General features: G+C 46.3%; 2 protein-coding genes across 2 annotated transcripts; one reads left to right on the forward strand and one right to left on the reverse strand.

Moving 5' to 3' along the window:
• Positions 1-277: 277 nt before the first annotated feature.
• Positions 278-4,006, reverse strand: LOC4348735 (uncharacterized). The gene is made up of 2 exons (XM_015758407.3): positions 3,378-4,006; positions 278-1,126 (listed from the first exon to the last, which is right to left on the reverse strand). Exons 1-2 carry the CDS (start codon positions 3,862-3,864, stop codon positions 585-587), a joined length of 1,029 nt encoding a protein of 342 aa, XP_015613893.1. The 5' UTR covers positions 3,865-4,006; the 3' UTR covers positions 278-584.
• Positions 4,007-7,519: 3,513 nt separating this feature from the next.
• Positions 7,520-11,413, forward strand: LOC4348736 (uncharacterized). The gene is made up of 7 exons (XM_015757747.3): positions 7,520-7,963; positions 8,085-8,181; positions 8,294-8,409; positions 8,505-8,549; positions 8,940-8,965; positions 10,792-10,927; positions 11,101-11,413. The coding sequence occupies exons 1-7, from the start codon at positions 7,585-7,587 to the stop codon at positions 11,193-11,195; spliced, it is 894 nt and encodes a 297-aa protein (XP_015613233.1). The 5' UTR covers positions 7,520-7,584; the 3' UTR covers positions 11,196-11,413.
• Positions 11,414-15,583: the final 4,170 nt, after the last annotated feature.

Genomic DNA, 15,583 nt, shown 5'->3' on the forward strand with positions numbered 1-15,583 from the left:
GTGCAAGGCGGAAGCCCACCTGTACTCCGACGATGTCCCGGCATGGTCCAGTGGTGGACCCTGACTCGACGTGCCTGCTGCCTGTGACGAAGTCCCAGCATCATGCCAGAACTGGGGAGAGTATCATTAATCATGGATGGAGAGAGCCCCGGACACACGGCACTCTGCGGTCTTCGGAAGCATCACCTAAATTAGATGAAACCCTGGGAAATGGAATCATCTTGCCTGCTGTACAAGTCACTAATCAAAATCCCTGTCCATATGGTTGACAAAATAATTGCATTATTGCGAAATTTACTCTCCTATAATTGAAACTGAAATAGTAGGACTAGTTCAAGTTCATAGTCATACTTCTATTGACAGTCAGGTGTGCACTCTTCGTATATTAATCTGGTATTTGCACAAAATTAACACGTGCAATTGCAAGCAGCAGAGATTGTTCTAATTTCTAAACAAACTGGCAATGGATTGCAAAAAAGGACGTTGGACGAGCATATGCATGGATGCATACTCCTCAGGCATAAAACCATCAATCTGTCACCGAAGTAACACGAGATCAAAGAACCTTGAAGCATGATCCTCGCCTACAAAGGCGCGAACGCCGCCTTGGAGATGACATGCGTCTTCTTGCCGAGGCCGAACCCGATGATGTGGTTGATGTACACGTCGCCGTCCTTCACCGTCGCCGACGAGCCGATCCGGTGAGCCGGGCCGACGTGCCGGCCGGTGACGGCGGCGGTCTCCCAGTCGTCGTCGCTCTCGACCAGCCGGCTCACCAGGCCGGCGGCGACCAGCCTCGCCGGAGACAGCAGCGCCAGCCCGTCGCCGGCCTTCAGCGAGCCCTTCACCTGGACGACGCGCACGCTCCCCGTCTCCGGGTCGACCTTGAAGAGGTCGCCGCCGGAGGTGTGGACGACGAGGAGGTAGCCGCTGGGGTGGTAGACGATGCCGTTGAGGCCGACGAGGTTGTTGATCCACCCCGGCCTCTGGAAGAAGGCGGCGTTCTTGATGACGGACAGCGGCTCGCCGTCCGGGCTCACCTTCCAGATCTTGTTGCCCTTGGCGTCCGTCACGTACGCGTTCCCCTCGTCGTCGACGGCCACGTCGTCGGCGAGCGTTGAATCACCTACAAAATTAGACAACAATCTATTCATATTCTCGAACGGCAAGAACCCCCAGAATTTCACTACAAACTGGAAAATATAATAATCGTTGTAATTTGCTCAGAGGAGAGTAAATAAACAATACTCCCCCCGTTTCATAATGTAAGTCATTCTAGTATTCCCCATATTTATACAGATGTTAATGAATCTAGACATAGTTCCATATCTAGATTCATTTATATCTATAAGAATGTGGACAATACTAGAATGACTTACATTATGAAACGGAGAAAGTAGATTGGTGGCTCCCTCTCGAGTGAACAATGCTTGAAATGGACACCTAGAAGCTACAAACCCATGGCGGCCATAGATGGCGCGGACACGCGGACGCACCTGGCCGGTCGAGGCGGATGAGGAAGAGCGGCGCTAGGAGCCGACTGTAAGAAGTATAGATATGTCGGTTAAAGATAAGAGTGAAAAATTTGATATTTCCTGGTTTGCCTTAGAAGGGTAGAACTTGGCAGTGGAGACGGTGGGCATTGTCCCGTGGAAATTTGATGATTTGCCGCTTTTTAGCGGCTGTATACGGTAACATATAAGTCAGCACGCCGAATTATCATATCTTATTTCTAAAGAGTGAAAAATCATCATCAAGATAACTTATCATGGAATCGCGCCTCTATCCTCGTGGTAAGAGGAGAAGCAATTCGCTACCAAGCCTCCTCTCCCAAGTACCCATCACTTATCACTCACTCGTTGTTTCATGTACATACTTCAGTCCTTAAGCACATGGCGTCCTCGTAGTCGTAAAGGTGAGTCGCAGGACCACAAAATGGATGCATCAGGCATGAGGTCAATCGGCAAGATTAACTTCGATGGCGACGGACAAAGAAAAAAATTTCGGTGTTCCTTGCAACATGAGCGCCACATTGGTCAAGTGATTGGGGATGGCATGTCTTGACAGCGAAATGTAGTAGATGCCCAGACCGGCCTGTTGTTACTATCATCTAAGATTTAACCTTGTTTTTTTTTGTCTTTTGTTCTTGTTGATTGTAGGATCAAATCAACTGGCACGCTCACGAACCTAAAAGCAAGATTTTGGACCTGCACAGAAGTTAAAAGGGAAGAGGAGCAAAGGAGGCTTCGGACGTCCTAGAGATCAAGGGGAAGAGGCAGCCAACAAGCGCGCAGTCGGTGTTAAGCCTGGAAAAAAGCCACTTCTGGATTACTACTTGAGTGTGAACTCGCAGCTTCTCCTCACTGGTTTCTGGTTGATTTTAGTATGCGAACACGAGAGGACGTGGAGTCCGGAAGTGTTCAGTTCTGTCAGTAAAACTTTCGCTAGATGTAAACTGGAGTAGCGAAAGAGGGAAGTTGGTGTCTGGTGACGAAGGGAAGGAAAATAAGGTGGTGTTTGGATCCAGGGACTTAACTTTAGTCCCTGTCTTTAGACACTAATTTAGAGTATTAAATATAGACTACTTACAAAACTAATTACATAAATGAAAGATAATTCATGAGACAAATTTTTTAAGCCTAATTAATCCATAATTAGAGAATGTTTACTGTAGCATCACATAGGCTAATCATGGATTAGTTAGGCTCAATAGATTCGTCTCGCGAATTAGTCCAAGATTATGGATGGGTTTTATTAATAGTCTACGTTTAATATTTATAATTAATATTCAAACATCCGATGTGATAGGGACTTAAAAGTTTTAGTCCCATCTAAACAGGGCCTAAGCTTCTGACTTTAGTGGATCTAAATGGCAAATCTTGTTTGGGTTTTAGGCCTGAAAATGTGCTGCTGCTCTTCATCATATCTCTCTTGTCCCAGAGAACCCAAACAGAAGTTCAACCAACCACCATGGGTGTGTTTAGTTCACATTAAAATTTGAAGTTTGGTTAAAATTAGAATGATGTGACGGAAAAGTTGAAAGTTTGTGTGTGTAGAAAAATTTTGATGTGATGAAGAAGTTGAAAGTTTAAAGAAAAACTTTGTAACTAAACACGGCCCATATATTCTTCGTACTACCTGCGAAGCTCCATTCATGGACGTTCCCTACAAATTAAATGCACACGCGCAAACCATGCAGCCACAGCGAATCTGTCCCCATGTCATACTGTACCTTCCCATGGAACGCTTTTCGGCGCCGTCAAATACCGAGGCCCCACCGATTAGTTAAAAAAATTATTGACACGATCACACGACGAGTCCACGGAGGAGGTAAAGGTAAAGATCGTGCGGCCAGGAGGAGGCCATCCATCACGCACCTGGTCCGTCGAGGCGGGTGAGGAAGAGGCGGCGCCACGAGGCGAGCTCGTACGCGGCCACGGCGGAGTACCTGAACCGCGGCATCCGGTCGGCGTAGACGATGAGCAGCCGCCCCCTCGGCGCGTCGACGGTGAGACCCAGCGCGACCCTCCCGGCAACGTCGGGATCCGCTAGGACCACGCGCTCCTCCTCCTTCTCCTTCCCTTTCGTTTCGGCGCGGAGCTCGGACACGCCGGCGCCGAAGAAGTTGGACACGAGCAGGCGCCGCCCGTCGGCGTCCCACTTGGCGCACTCGTGGAGCCACCCGTCGCCCACGTAGGAGACCCCGCCGGCGGTGCCCTCCAGGACGGCGACCGCCGCGGCGGCCGCCAGGGCCACGAGGGCGAGCGCCGTCCCCACACACCCCCGCTTCCTCCCGCCGCCGGCGCCGGCCGCCCTCGCCTCGGCGGCTCCCCCGGCACCGCCGCCGCAGCAGTCACCGCACATGGTGCACACAGCGATCGGCGAGATTTGGGTAGCCACTGCAGTAGCGGCGACGAAGGGGAGGAGGATTTGGGCCAATCGGGGTGATCCGATTCGGTCAATTGTAGGGTGAGAGGGGTTTGGGTCTCCTTAGCGCTATTAAAAACATATAGTACTGATTTAATAAAATGGTGTGTTTTAGTGAGGTTTTTGGTGGCAGTTTGGCGACCGGCGCGGGCCGCGGGGGAGCGGAATCTTTCAGTTTGTCCCCATCCATTCATCCAAATCCATCCATCCAACTCCAACGCTAGTTGATCTGCGTGAGTTTTACCGAGTTTTACCGAAAATGCTTGTCGTCAAACGTCCAATGAAGGAGGAAAAATCGGACACCTCAACCCAACAGAGTAGTAGTAGCGCAGGTGCATGACAAGTGCATGCAGCCAATGGAGCGTGCATGCAAGTCACATGGATTCGAAATTTAAATGATATTTTCTCTTAAACTATTTATCGGAATCATGAACTAATTATACCATTGGATTTGTTATAATTAACTCTTTATAACAAGATCTCACATGACAATACTCCGATGATTTTTATCACATAATGTTATTCCGATGTTTCAATAAGTATTTACTCATCTTTCACTTATTCAGATGTAATGTTGCATGTGGTATTTTTATATGCTTCAGTAAATATATTTTGTGTTTCAACAAATATAACTTGACGCTTCAAGAGTGATATTAAGTTTTAACAATATAAAGTATTTGCAAATATGTTGCATCATATATATTTTTATGCTTCCCTAGATAGGACATAATGTTTCATATAATGGTGGTTATTGTTGCAGCCAATAATTTTTATATAGTTATTGTTGCACATGATCTATTTATATGTTTCAGCAAATAATTTTTTTATTTTTCAAAAATGACAGGTTAATGTTTCAAGAATGATATAAAATTTAACAAATCAATATTTGCAAATATGTTGCATCATATTTTTTTTGTTTCAGTAGTTGGGACCTAATGTTTTATGTGACGGTGGTTATTGCTGCATTTAGTAATTTTTATAAGTTACATCTCTCTGAAACATTTTTTAAAGTGAGTTGAGTTATCCGTACAAGTGATAAAATAATATTATGGTGCAACAAAAGGTTGATTTTTCTAAAACACATATAAAATGGTTCATGGCATTATTTCGATGTTTCAATAAATATTTTTCTGACGTTTCACTAGTTTATTCGTGAATGTTGCACACAATATTATTGGATGTTTCAGTAAGTATTTTCTAATGTTTCACTAATTCATTTATAAATGTTGTATGTGTTGCTTGGGATGTTGCAGTGAATATTTTCTAATGTTTCAATAATTATAACTCGTTGTTTCATGTATAATATATAAATGTTTCAATTAGTAATATAATCATATTTATAAATTTTATTAGAAATATAGTCAAGTGAGATATTATTGTAAAGATTTAATTGTAACGAACACAACAGTGAAATTGGATGGTAGATTGGATAAGTAATTTAGAAGCGAAAATAGTTTAAAGGTTTATTGGTATGGAAGATGAAGAGAGAGACTACATGTATGCATGCACGAGAGTAGGGTATAGGCTTGCAGCATAGCAGCTTAACTACGATGGTTTTTTTCATGCAGTTAAATATGTGGGTGAACAACGTCCGAGTTCGATCTTTTGCTAAATATCAGACGTCTGATGTGTAGCAACCTCCGAGTTTTACGGGGTAAGTTTGAGTGCCGACGGGGCAGGAACGCGCTACGACCGCGAGTGGCGGCGATCCGGCCAGTGCATGGAGTCGACGGCTTTTGGCAAGGCTGGCGAGCGGCTGGCTTTGGAGGAAAGCACCGGAAATCAGAGCATTCGGTGCGACTTTTTGCCTCGTCTTTTGCTTTCGGGGGGTCACGACTCACGGGCCTAGGTGACCGGTGTACCGAAAAGTTGAATGTTTTTGCGGTGTAACCCTCTTAAGTACGAGAAATCAGGTAGGACTCCGTAGAGAGGACTCAACCAGAGTGCTTCTGCGTCAGATCGCTTAAAGTGTGCTTAGCTTATATTCTTTGACGGGATCAGGTGTGTTTAACTAATGCTTACTACGAGCCTACGAGGAGAGAAATTTTTTCATTTTTATTTTTTTTAAATATTTATAGAAATAATCTATCGGTGAAAAGATTTACAAAAATAGACCCTGCCGCCCTAGTGGAGGACGGCAAGCTGACGTGGCAGACGGCGGCGCGACGGCGCTGTGTGCGCATTTTGCGCTTAGGTCCTTACCGCCGTGTGCCCCACCGATCAGTTAAAATCCTCACTAGTCCATTCGGCTGAATTAATATTGGTGTCCTTATCATCTGACGAATCATCTTCCTCTACACGCTCGTTGTTAGAATCCTCTCTCTCCATTTCATCCACAATGGCACCGACAGCTCCCCCTGGTCAGCCACTCCACCGGGTTGAATGCCCACTGGTGCTACTACGCCACCTTCCTCTAGTGCGTTGACCTCTTCCACGGAAGTCTCATTCACTTCAGCACTTGGTCCCTCGCCATCATCCATGTTCATCTGTACACTTGGATCCTGCGGGTGAACATGCGGAACCATAGCTAGAGGCCACCCGTGTTGTAATGCATTCTCCACATATCATCTCCACATTCGAGAGTTTTGAACTGGCATTAGTTCCCAATAAAAACCCTCAGTTGCCCGACTTACTACAACATAGATTGTTACGTCACTTGTCTGTGGATCAACTCCCAAGTCCCTCATCAACTACATTTTATAGAAGGTACACTCCTCTCAGCCGGTCTATCAATTTTCCTTGGTGTTACAATAAATTCTGATAGATTTACCCCAGTCGGGCCGTAACGGATGTTTTCTGGGCCATGGTATACTTGAATTATATATTTGTTGGACATATCTGTCAACGAAATAACTAGATCATTCTTTTATGTAATAAACGCCTACAACGTAATATCTTATTATGTATGCTAATGTAATGGTACTCAACAACATGTAAAACTACAAAGACTATAGATCTACTTAGTTACCTACATCTAATATCTTGTTATGTATGCTAATGTAATGGTACTCAACAATATTTAAAACTACAAAGACTACAGATCTACGTAGTTACCTATATATAACAATACACAGTTCTACGGCAGTACATCTAAAACCCTAGATAATATAATGCATTTATTCAAGGAAAGTTTTTTAAAAAATACACACTAGTTAACTAAATAGTCATATATATGATCTATGAATTTTACCTAAAATAGAAGTCTCAAACCGGCAGGGCTTCGCCTCTTCTTCTCTTCTCCTCCCCCTCTCTTTTTTTTCTCAGAGTAGAGGCGAGGAGAAATGAGGAGGGAGTGTAGGGCGGCAGGCCTTTTATAGGCGAGGAGGCCTGCCGCCCTGGCAGAGGGCGGCAAGGGGCCGCCTGCAAAATGGCAGACCCGGGCTAGCTTTTTTTTTTTTTTTTTTGCATGCAGGCCCATTACCACCCTGGCAGTGGGCGGTAAGGGTGTTAGGTGTAAAAAAGCAATCGGTCGTCACCGGCCGTCCCTCTCCGTCTGCTACGTTAGCTTGCCGCCCTCCGTTAGGCGGCATGGTTTATTTTTGTAAATTTTTTCGCCGATAGTATATTTCTGTAAATATTTTTTAAAAAAATTAAAAATGAAAAAAAACTCACGGGTCTCTCCCAAAACTCCCCCCAAAACCCCTCGCCGCCGGCGCGATGAGACCCGCAGCCACCGCCACCGCCGCGCTCCGACTCCGAGCCGCCTTCCTCTCCCCTCCTCCTCCTCCCGCCGCCGCCGCCGCCTCCGCAGCCGCAGCTTCGAGGCTCCTCCCTCGCCGGCCCACCGCCTCCATCCTCCTCCTCCCCCTGCGCCGCCTCTGCTCCGTCCCTCCCCACGCGGTAGGCGACGCCGGCACCGGAAGCAGCTCCCAGCCGTCGCCGGTGATGGACGCGCAGTTCGAGTCCTTCCGCGCGCAGCTCGACGAGTCCTCCACGCTCCGCGACCGCATCCGCGCCGTCGTCTCCGAGGTCGAGTCCGCCTCCCGCGTCGCCTCCGCCGCGCTCCTCCTCGTGCACCAGCCCGTCCCCCTCGCAGGTTGTTTCCACTTCCTCCCCCGCATTTCCCCACACCTCCTACTAGATTAGGGTTTCGTCGCTCCCTCGCGCTTAGCCTCGTTGCTGATTCCGGAAGTGATTTCCTACTCTCGTGTGTGCAGATGTGCTCGGGAAGGCGAAGGCGCAGGTGGAGGTGATCAAGGGGCTCTACTCGCGGCTCGCCGAGATCCTCAAGGAGTGCCCGGGCCAGTACTACAGGTGACGGATTGCTTCCGGCTCCTCCTCCTCCTTTCGCAGGATGATGCTGGGGGGATAGGGTTTTTGTAGGAATTGCTCAATGTGCTTGTGGGGATTTGCATTTGCTGCCTAGGTACCACGGCGATTGGAGGAGCGAGACGCAGGCGGTGGTGTCGATGCTCGCCTTCATGCACTGGCTTGAGACCGGCGGCCTCCTCATGCACGCCGAGGCCCAGGAGAAGCTAGGATGTATGCCAGGACCTTGTGATGGTGGCGTGGTGCACATTGATTGTGTTTTGTGTGTGATGAAGCTGAAAGGTGTTTTCTGTCTCTGTTCTTTGCAGTGAGCTCCGGGGAGTTTGGCCTGGATGTTGAAGATTACCTTACTGGTTAGTTTTCCTTTATGCTATCTGCTATTTTAATTGCTTTATGAATTGGATGTTATTTATGGGATCTACTGGTCATTGTTGTTAAAATGTTTTTCTCACGGGCTATATAATGTTGGTTAGTGGGGAAAAATGGGCCTGGACTATACAGGGGAATAGAAATGGTGGTTAGTCCCTTCTTTCGAATTGGAACTAGTGGTGATCTTTATGCAGATAACATCATTTAGCATGTTATCGGCATTGAAATTTTTGTGTTGACAAAATGCCAAAAATATCAGAACCTGCTTTTGTCAAAAAACGATTTTCGTCTATATCTGTTACACTTATGTTTGTTGAAACATGTTGTGGTCAAATTACACTGCCTGCTCACATGAAGACTTCTTTGCTTTGCAGGATTGTGCTTCATGTCCAACGATTTCGTAAGTTCATCATCACTATGCATATTTTTGCCCACTTCCTTACATTGTTCATATGATTTTATCTTGCAGTAACAGGCTACCTTTTCATTAGCCATGTGTCTGGAAAGAATAATAAGCATGACTTGTCTGAAGAGTCCCAAAGGACTGGTGTTATAAAATATTAATTCATAGTTTCATATCCGACATGTCCTTAGAGAATACTGTATTTGACTTTGCCAAGAGCCTGAGATTTTCTTAGAACTAGAATGTAATATATATAAAGAACAATCAATTGATATGTACAACTTTGGATAGCTTGAGTGCCTATTACCATATGGTGCTATTCCTTTCATCCTTTGGTTGTTGTATAGCTTTAGTACATTTTAAGCTGGTCATTGGGTCTTGGCACTTTTTTGGTTGATAGGTCTCTGTTACCCTTTTTTGTGTAGACAACATCAGTTCTCGAACCATGTATTAACCATTAGGTGACTACTTACTACAGTTATACTACCTCATATATGAGGTGGTTTTTCATGTTTAGAAATAATTGCATGCTGCCCTTTCTGTCTCAATATGTGTGCTTAACCTGCAACCTAGAAAGTAATAAATATTTATCTTGACTTAATGTGAAAGTTGAAAATGTAGCATATAATAGCACTGGTGCAGTTGTGTTAGTTCAGATTGATGAAAAATTGGTAACTGGGAAATTAGGACTAGCTGTTATGTGATCTTGTGTAAACTGTATTCTGGCTTCAAGGATGATTAAAATTTAAGTATCAATATCTTTTAGAATTTTCTGGTTGGCTGCTAGCTCATTATGTTTGATTATTTAAAATAAATATTGATGTGAGAGTTCTTGACACTTCAGTTCACAATCACAAATTCCAGTGTTCCACCTTAGTATGTACAGTAATAGAGCACATTATGGTTGCAACTTTGTTGGTGCAAATGGATATTGGTCATGAATTTCTATTACATTCATTGACTGCGGACTTAAAGTTTTTGTGAGACATGAGGATTCCAGCAAGTTAAATACAATAAAGTACGTAGAATGTATTCCCCTGATCTGTTTAGATGAAATTGATGGTTCAGTTTTTTGTTGCCTGTAAGGCAAAAGGATCAGTGATAGGAGTATGAATGTTATGCCAAATCCATAATTTGTCAATCTGATTTGTATTTTTGATTGAAATGCTTCCTAGGTTTGTTGGTTTCGTTCTGTCAAATCCTTGTATTCTATCCTAGCATCATATGTTACATTCTCATTTCCAATTTCTGTCATGTATTTCATGCTTTAATTGTACTTTGCACTTGTGAAAATCCTTATATTCTATCCTAGCATCCTATGTATTCTTCTTTCCAATTTCTGTCATGTATTCATGCTTTAGTTGTATTCTCCACCGATTTTTCTTGTTTAATCTGTTAAAATGCTACTAGTTGACATCAAGAGGGGAACAAATGACTGGAATAAATATCTCATTTTCCTTTTGAGACGATAAGCACCTTTTTTTTTGCGAGACAAAAACAGGCTATAGCACTACGCAAGTACAACACTAAATATTTAAACTTGATGAATGTTGTGGTTATATGAACATTCATTTTATGTGCCTACAAACTATAAAATCCTATCTGAATAAAAAAAATTACACATGTAGAATTTGTACTAACATTTAAAGTTGGTCAGTTGACCCAGACCGTTGTACTGTATGTGTACTTGTGCGTGACCATGGGTGTGGCATGCATATCTGTGAACTTCACACGATAATGTCTGTTTTTTTTTAACTGAATGTTCTATTGTTCTGTTACATTTTGATTGATGTAGTACATAACTGTAATGCTATTTTGTGCAGCCGAGATATGTAGTGAACCGTGTCACTGCTGGAGACTATGACTGTCCAAGAAAGGTGTTGTCATTTCTGACAGACCTTCATGCTTCATTTAGGATGCTGAACCTGCGCAATGACTTTCTACGTAAGAAGTTTGATGGTGAGTTTCTTGCAAAATCTGTAATCGCGTAACTGGCAAGTAATTTTTGGGCATCACATGACAAATTGCCTCACTCTTGGTATTTACTTAGGAGCATTACTTTTATCACGATTCTCCTTGTTAAGTTGGGACATGTTTGTTTTTTTTCTCATTTTCCGTACTTTGTTTTGCAGGGATGAAGTATGATTTGAGGAGGGTAGAGGAGGTGTATTATGATGTGAAGATTCGAGGACTTGTACCAGGGGAGTCCAAACAAGAGGCAGCTTAGCAAAGACTGTCGTTCCTCACCGAGTTGTTTGGATCCGTCACGCGTTTAGCAAGATCCGTCACTTGTCTAAACTGTGCTAGTTCCTGTTGGAGTCATTTGGATTCCTCTAATATCGACTGGGCTGGCCTATGCTGCCAAATTTACCCGAACCCTTCTAGAGTAGGCATGTGGCAAATATATTCAGATCTGTTCTAATGAAAATGATCGATCTGGACTAAGGATTAGTTTGTTATCATGGCGAGCGACTATAGATGGCCGAACGGGTGGCACGGCCTAGGCCTGGCCATGCCTGGGCTGAGAGTAGTCGGGCCGGCACAACCCGACCTTCACACCGGGCTGTGCCGTGGCAGCCCATGAGCCACACACATGGCCCAACATGACTCGGGCCATGCCGGGAAGGCACGATGGTCTATCGTGCTTTTCCACAGAATAAGTCTAATTTGTCTCCCTCTTCGGCTGTGACATGTATATAGCTAAAAAGTCTATTTTCCCTTCCTCTTCTTTGGGCTGTGATATATAAATAGCTAAAATAAGTCTATTTTAGGTCCCTATTCTTTGGACCGCGACATTAATGTCTTTTTTTAGTCCCTATACTTTGTATGCCGGGCCTGGCATGCCAGCCCATTGTGCCGGGCCGGCCCGATTGTGTCGGACCGCGTGCTGGTGGGGAGGCCCAGGCACGGCCCGGTGGTCAGGCCGGGCCAGCATGGGCCCGATCCAAGTCGGGCCGTGTCGTGTTTGGGCTGGGCCAAAATACCGTACCGTGGGCTGGGCCTTCAGACATCGGGCTTTATGGCCATCTATACGAGCGACTCGTATCGAGCCACCAATCTAGTGAAACGGTGGAAACTTTATTGAATCATATATCAAGGCTTAAATAGAATATTCAGGAGCACCACAAGTAGACCCACGCTGAACCTGTGATGTAGGAGTAACAACCAATCACTCTAATTCATGCGCCAGCTTAGTTATGAGTAAAATCGGTTAATAATAGTCGCTCCCTCCAGTTATAGCAAGTTTAATAATATAACCAACTACTAGCTTCAAAATTTAAAACATCATCTACCGTCAATATAAAATAGTCCACTACGTTATTAATATTCAATCTACTTATCTTTATTGGAGCCCATGCTACAATCACTCCCTCTAGTTATAGCAAGTTTAATAATATAGCCAAAGCTTCAAAATTTGAAACATCATCTATAGTCAATATAATAGTCCACTACATTATTAATATTCAATCTACTTATCTCTCTCATATTTTATTGGAACCCATTCTACAGCTGGCTATTAATAACCTATTATACAAGTAGCAGATGATCAAATCGGCAAGCTTAGGGCCTGTTTGGCACAGCTCCAGCTCCAGCTCCACCCCTCCTGGAGCTGGAGTTCAGCCAAACAGTTTCAGCTCCACCAAAACTGGGAGTGGAGCTGGGTGGAGCTCTCTCACAAAATGAACTAGAGTTGTGGAGCTGGGTTTAGGCAGCTCCACAACTCCACTCCAGACCCAACTACTGAAGCTAAATTTAAGAGTTAGAGCTGTACCAAACAGACCCTTAGTTAGCTACTCCCTCCAGTTCACATTTTGGACAATGATACGTGTCCAAAACATATCTTTAACTATATTTTTTTATATATAATATATAATAAATATATAATTATTTGTTTTTATTATAGTTCCTTTTAAGCCTAATTTATATATTCCCGTTTTGGGTTAATTAGATACATGCCATGAAAATTTTGCCGGTTTTGAAATATGCCATTACTATTTACGTATTTGGAATGATGCCATTGCTATTTGTTGTAATCTTAGTGGTGCCACTAAGATACGTATTTTGCATGTATTGGACGAAAATGCCCTCATCTTCTACCTCTCTCCCTCTTCTCTCATCTTCTAGCTCTTTCCCCGCTGCTTCTACTCTGGCGCCGTCACCGCCGCTGTTGCTGTCGCTGCTGCGCTGTTGCTGCTCGACGTCGCTGCAGCTCGCCGCTCCGCCGCCGCCGCTCGCTCCACCGCTGCTGCTCGCTGTTGCTGCCGCTCCGCCACCGCCGCCGCCGCTCGCGCCGCTCGCTGCTGCCGTCGGTCGCTTCGCTGCAGCTGCTCGCGCCACTTCGCCGCCGCCGCTCGTCGCACGCTGCTGCCGCTCACTCCGCCGCCGCCGCTCGCCGCTCCACCACCGCCGCTCGCTCCGCCGCTGCTGCTCGCTGTTGCCGCCGCTCCGCCACCGCCGCCGCCGCTCGCGCCGCTCGCTGCTGCCGTCGGTCGCTTCGCCGCCGCCGCTCGCGCCACTTCGCCGCCGCCGCTCGCCGCACGCTGCTGCCGCTCGCTCCGCCGCCGCCGCTCGCGCCGCTCGCCGTTGCCGCCGCTTGCTCCGCTCGTTGCTGCCGCCGCTCCGCCGCCGCGCCGCTCGCTCCACCGCTGCAGCCGCTTGCTCCGCTCGCTGCTGCCGCCGCTCCGCCGCCGCCAGTTCTCTGAGCTGTGGAAGAAAGGAGGGGGAGAAAAAGAAGGAAAGAAGGGTAATTTGGTCCAAATTTTTTTATAAATGGTTGGTAGTGGCATATCTTGAATATGTGTAAAATTGCAATGGTATGGTTCCAAATACGCGAATACTGATGGCATATTTCAAATCCGGCAAATTTTTAATGGCATATATCTAATTGTTTTAGTGCCTTCAGTCTAAGTATTTCAAAGCTATTTATAGTTAACGTTTTAAAAGTTTGATCTTAAACTTATTCAAAATATCAAGAATTATGGAACTAGTGAAGTACAAAACCAGTGAAGTATAGCTTTCAAGTAGCAAGTCGTCGCCAGTGGTGAGAATCTTTAGCTGTAACTGTAGCTTAGCTATGGATTTGCCAAAGCAGCACTATTCGTTCGACGCACAGACCATATTCACTTGTGTAATGCATGCATATTTATTTTAAATAATACGGTTTTTAATAGAAAATCGCAAAAATATAGGTTGGTTAGACGAAATCGCAAATTTGCACCCTGTCGAACATCGAACGGTAGTTCGACAGGGTCAGGGTAGTTGGTCAGAAAAAAAAAAAGGTACACGAATAGTGCCGCTACAATGATCGACAGGGGCATATCGAACTGCCAATGTTCAATATGTTAGGGTTTAGGGTTCACATTGCCACTACAGTGATGACGGAGCGCGGTGCTCCTCACCGGGAGACCGCACAGGCCCCCCTTTGCCGGTTCGGCCGGGGGCTCAGGGTGAGATCTCAAGCTCTCCGTGTGTGTGGGAAGATCGCGACCTCTCAAAAGAGCATGAAACTCAAGCGATGTATACAGGTTCAGGCCGCTGAGAAGCGTAATACCCTACTCCTGTGTTTTGGTGGATCTGTGTATGAAGGAGCTACAAAGTGTCAGCTAACCTCTCCCTTGCTCTAGGTTCCGAATCTGGAAAAGATCATCCTCCTTCTCTATGGGCAAGGTCCTCCTTTTATACTTCAAGGGGATACCACATGCACCCCTCCCTTTCCAAACTGGACTTTTCTTCTCTTCATAAATGGACGGAGATTTGCACGGTCATCCTCCGAACACCCTCCTGACGGGACGGCACACACCTACCTCCACTTCTGCCTGAGGCGGGCACATCGTGGGAAAGTGGCTGTGTGCTGACGACATGAGCAGTGTCAGACCGGTCACAAATCGGTCATTCTTGTCCACCACGCGTCGGCTTAGCAACGTGCATGTTTGCCCTTCTTCAAACAACATCTTGCTTGTAATGGTTAGGATGAAGCCTGGCATATATCGATCGGGGCTAACGTGTCATCTCTGGGATGTAACACGCTAGCTCCAGCCGGGGACGAGTGCCTAGAAGCTTTCGTCTTGACGGGATGGGGCGAAGCGTGCGCCAGACCGCCTGTCGCCACCTAACCCGCGATTTGACCGGTCTGTGACTGGTCACAGACCGGATAATCGAGTGCACTGCACTACACTTCGTGCGGCGTGACACGCTTAGCCAAGGCGCAATAAATGCGGTTAGGTGAGCCCCGCTGTGCTCACCTAACCCATACACGTGGAGAAGAAACGCGAGGGGTCGGGGCGCCTCGGCCCTCGGGGGCGAGGCAGGAGTGGTCCGACCCCCCCCTCGGGGAGACCAAGAGGTGGGCGCACACATCACCCTCGGGCCCGACGTCCCCCGAGGGTGCTAGGCCACGTGGGCGATTGTGTCTGCCTCAAGCCTCGAGTCATGATACCCCCGGTCCCATGTCACCGACAGTAGCCCCCGGCGTTATGCCAGGGCGATCGCCCTTCTTATGGGAAGTGGCCGGGCGTGACGCCACTCCTAAAGCCTGGTGACAGGTGGGACCGGTCTCCATGGTTGGGCAGAAAACCAACGGTCTCAAACCATGCACACCGGTAATGGTAATTTGGC

This window comes from Oryza sativa, chromosome 10 (assembly GCF_034140825.1).
Source record: "Oryza sativa Japonica Group chromosome 10, ASM3414082v1".
In the NCBI taxonomy this organism is placed as follows: domain Eukaryota; kingdom Viridiplantae; phylum Streptophyta; class Magnoliopsida; order Poales; family Poaceae; genus Oryza; species Oryza sativa.

Bases quoted from the DNA above. Each gene is read 5' to 3' on its own strand.
- LOC4348735 (XM_015758407.3), bottom strand. From the start codon at position 3,864: ATGTGCGGTGACTGCTGCGGCGGCGGTGCCGGGGGAGCCGCCGAGGCG. The intron at 1,127-3,377 runs GTGCGTGATGGA...CTAATTTTGTAG, and splicing joins CACCCGCCTCGACGGACCAG to GTGATTCAACGCTCGCCGAC.
- LOC4348736 (XM_015757747.3), top strand. From the start codon at position 7,585: ATGAGACCCGCAGCCACCGCCACCGCCGCGCTCCGACTCCGAGCCGCC. The intron at 7,964-8,084 runs GTTGTTTCCACT...TCGTGTGTGCAG, and splicing joins CCAGCCCGTCCCCCTCGCAG to ATGTGCTCGGGAAGGCGAAG. The intron at 8,966-10,791 runs GTAAGTTCATCA...TATTTTGTGCAG, and splicing joins GCTTCATGTCCAACGATTTC to CCGAGATATGTAGTGAACCG.